Consider the following 2,500-nt stretch of genomic DNA (forward strand, 5'->3'; position numbering starts at 1 on the left):
AGTCATGAAGACAAGTGCTCGCTGATTGATGTGGCTTTAAGCACTATGGATGGAGGGGCAATCCTAGCCACTGTTCTGCACATGAAGAACACTGTTAAAAAGAATTTGTTTGTCAAGGTTATTTACTGAGGTTATTTTTTAAGATTCTAATTATTTATGTATCTATTTTTTTTTCTTTTGTTTTTGGACAGTGCCTGGTTTAGGCTCTGGCTTATGATATTTTTCATTTAACTGTCTTGCACCTTTATTTCATTTTAGTGTAGTTTATTTGGTTATGATTAATTGCAGAATCATAGTTTAGGCTGTGAGCTGGATAATAATGTAGGTTTAGAGTGGTATGCTAATGAATTCCAGCTTTGTCAAGCTATTTCTGGTATGTTACATGTGTGAATGAGTTACTTTGAAACACTTTATATTTGGTTATTTTTATGAACTCTGTAAAATGCCATTTTGAGCTCTTATCTTAAAAATCTGTAGAAAGATACACCTTTGATAAGAAATATCAAATATTTAGGCAATACCAATTAGATTAAATGTTTCTCAGATTGTTTCAGAAAAAAGATACAGTGAAACTTGGCATGTCTAGTATGGCTAGTAAATCTTGTTTGAAATTTGTGATTGAATTGTTCATGTGAAAGTTGTACATTGGTGACCTTTACATAACTTTAGAAAAAGGAATGTATTTCATGCTTGCTTATATGGACCCTGAGGCAGTAGTTGAAAATAGCATTTTTTTCAAATCAAGAATTTAGAAGCACCAATTCTGAGATGCCTCTAATTAATTGCATTTTATTAATGTAAATTGTTTAGAACATTGTAAAGGACTCTATAAGAAATAAGATTTGATTTTATGAAATTATTTGATATTTCCTATACTACAGGAAATGCAAACACGGTCCCATGCTGCACAAGTTTACGTCCATTACCTCAAACAGCGGCATAGTTATGCTGAAGCTATTGACTTTTTGGGGTAATTATTTTGCTTGGCTTTAGATAATTGTAAACTGACTTCTCTATCAGTTTCAAGTTAATTGGTCATAAACAATTATGGCTACATGGTGATTTACTACTTATGTGTGTAGAATGATATTTAGCAGAATTAGCTGTGTTGACATTTTTTTAAATGTATTTTCTTTTCCACAGATTGCTCGGGAAAAATGAAGAAGCTGCCGTGAGTTTTCTGTGAAACATAATTGAGTTTTTTAATTGTTTTGATATGATTATCAGTATGCCATAATAAGATTACTTACATAATTTCCACTTTTTAATGTAATATTTTTCCTACAGATTCTAACGTATCACATGGCTGTAACAAGCAAAGACACGGCTAGTAAACTGTCTAACTTGAAGAAGGCTTTGCAGACATCTTTTAGTGATCCTAGTCTGTCTCATGAAGCAAAAATGGTGAAAGATCATATACAGCTGTTAGGTATGGGAATGATCTCATTTGGTATATATTCATAATAGCCATATTTTTGTAATTCATATTTATCTTGGATAAAACTGAGAATTAAATTAGATATCTTAATTTTTTGTAGAAAAAATGTTCATGAGGATCCCTTTCTCACAACAAAACATAAACTAATATGAATCAGCTGGTAAGAGTAACGCAACAGAGCGAGACAGACATTCTAAAATCTGGATGTTTCATCAATGAATCTTTTGTTATTAATCTTTAGATTTTCCATTTTACTTCTTTATGGAGTAATTGTTGACTACAAGTGAACCTTCTCTTAATCATCATTTTTTTCTCCTTACATCTCATCTCTTTGGCCATCTAGAGAGACAAATCCTGATTGATGAGGCTGATGCACATGACCAGAGCAACCCCATGCTGGTAGAGTACCCACGAGTGAGCAACATCACCGACAAGTCTTTGCTTACCACCCTCTTCTACTGCAGCATGTACCATTGGGATGCCCCTGAGTCCCACCCTGCAAGCCCCACTGCTCTAAGGAAGGCACACAGCATTCCTGAGAGGCAGGTGCTGTGGACAGTGATCAGGGGCCGGGCCAGGGTCAATCACTGGCCCTTGCCCAATGACCTGGATAGTTGGATGGGCAATAAGGTGAGGAGGGACCTCATGGGTTGTGGATGACTGGTTGGTATGTGTTTTTTATTGTGGAAAGTAAGATTTACTTTTTGTATTGTATATGATTGTAGGAATCAAAAATCAATTCCTGGTTTGGAAGTTAGACCCTGAAAGATAAGCATTCTTTTGTGTGTTGGATATTCCAGACTATTACACAGATAATATATAATATATTTTGAAATTCATGAATAAATGGCTGAGGTATGAAGAACCAGATAGACTAAAAAGTTGTTCACAAACATTTATAACCATATTTATTACTTCCCAGGGATTGCGAGGTGCTCTTGGATCACTTACATCTGCATTTACGGGTTCTAGTAGATTAGTGAAGAATGTCTTACCAGTTGAACAGGTAGTGCACACTCTGGCAGCTAGCAATGCTCCATCCAATGTAAGTCCTGGAGATAT

General features: G+C 35.0%; 1 protein-coding gene across 1 annotated transcript in view; it reads left to right on the forward strand.

Annotated features, from left to right (window-relative positions):
- The window catches only part of Vps16B (Vacuolar protein sorting 16B), a gene marked incomplete at its 5' end in the record, with an annotated part of 4,165 nt that continues 1,665 nt past the window's right edge, over positions 1 to 2,500 (forward strand). The window contains 6 exon segments of the mRNA XM_070140087.1: positions 1 to 117; positions 882 to 970; positions 1,144 to 1,171; positions 1,288 to 1,429; positions 1,782 to 2,068; positions 2,361 to 2,483. Coding sequence (XP_069996188.1) covers positions 1 to 117; positions 882 to 970; positions 1,144 to 1,171; positions 1,288 to 1,429; positions 1,782 to 2,068; positions 2,361 to 2,483 — 786 coding nt within the window.

This window comes from Penaeus vannamei, chromosome 26, assembly GCF_042767895.1.
Source record: "Penaeus vannamei isolate JL-2024 chromosome 26, ASM4276789v1, whole genome shotgun sequence".
NCBI lineage: Eukaryota > Metazoa > Arthropoda > Malacostraca > Decapoda > Penaeidae > Penaeus > Penaeus vannamei.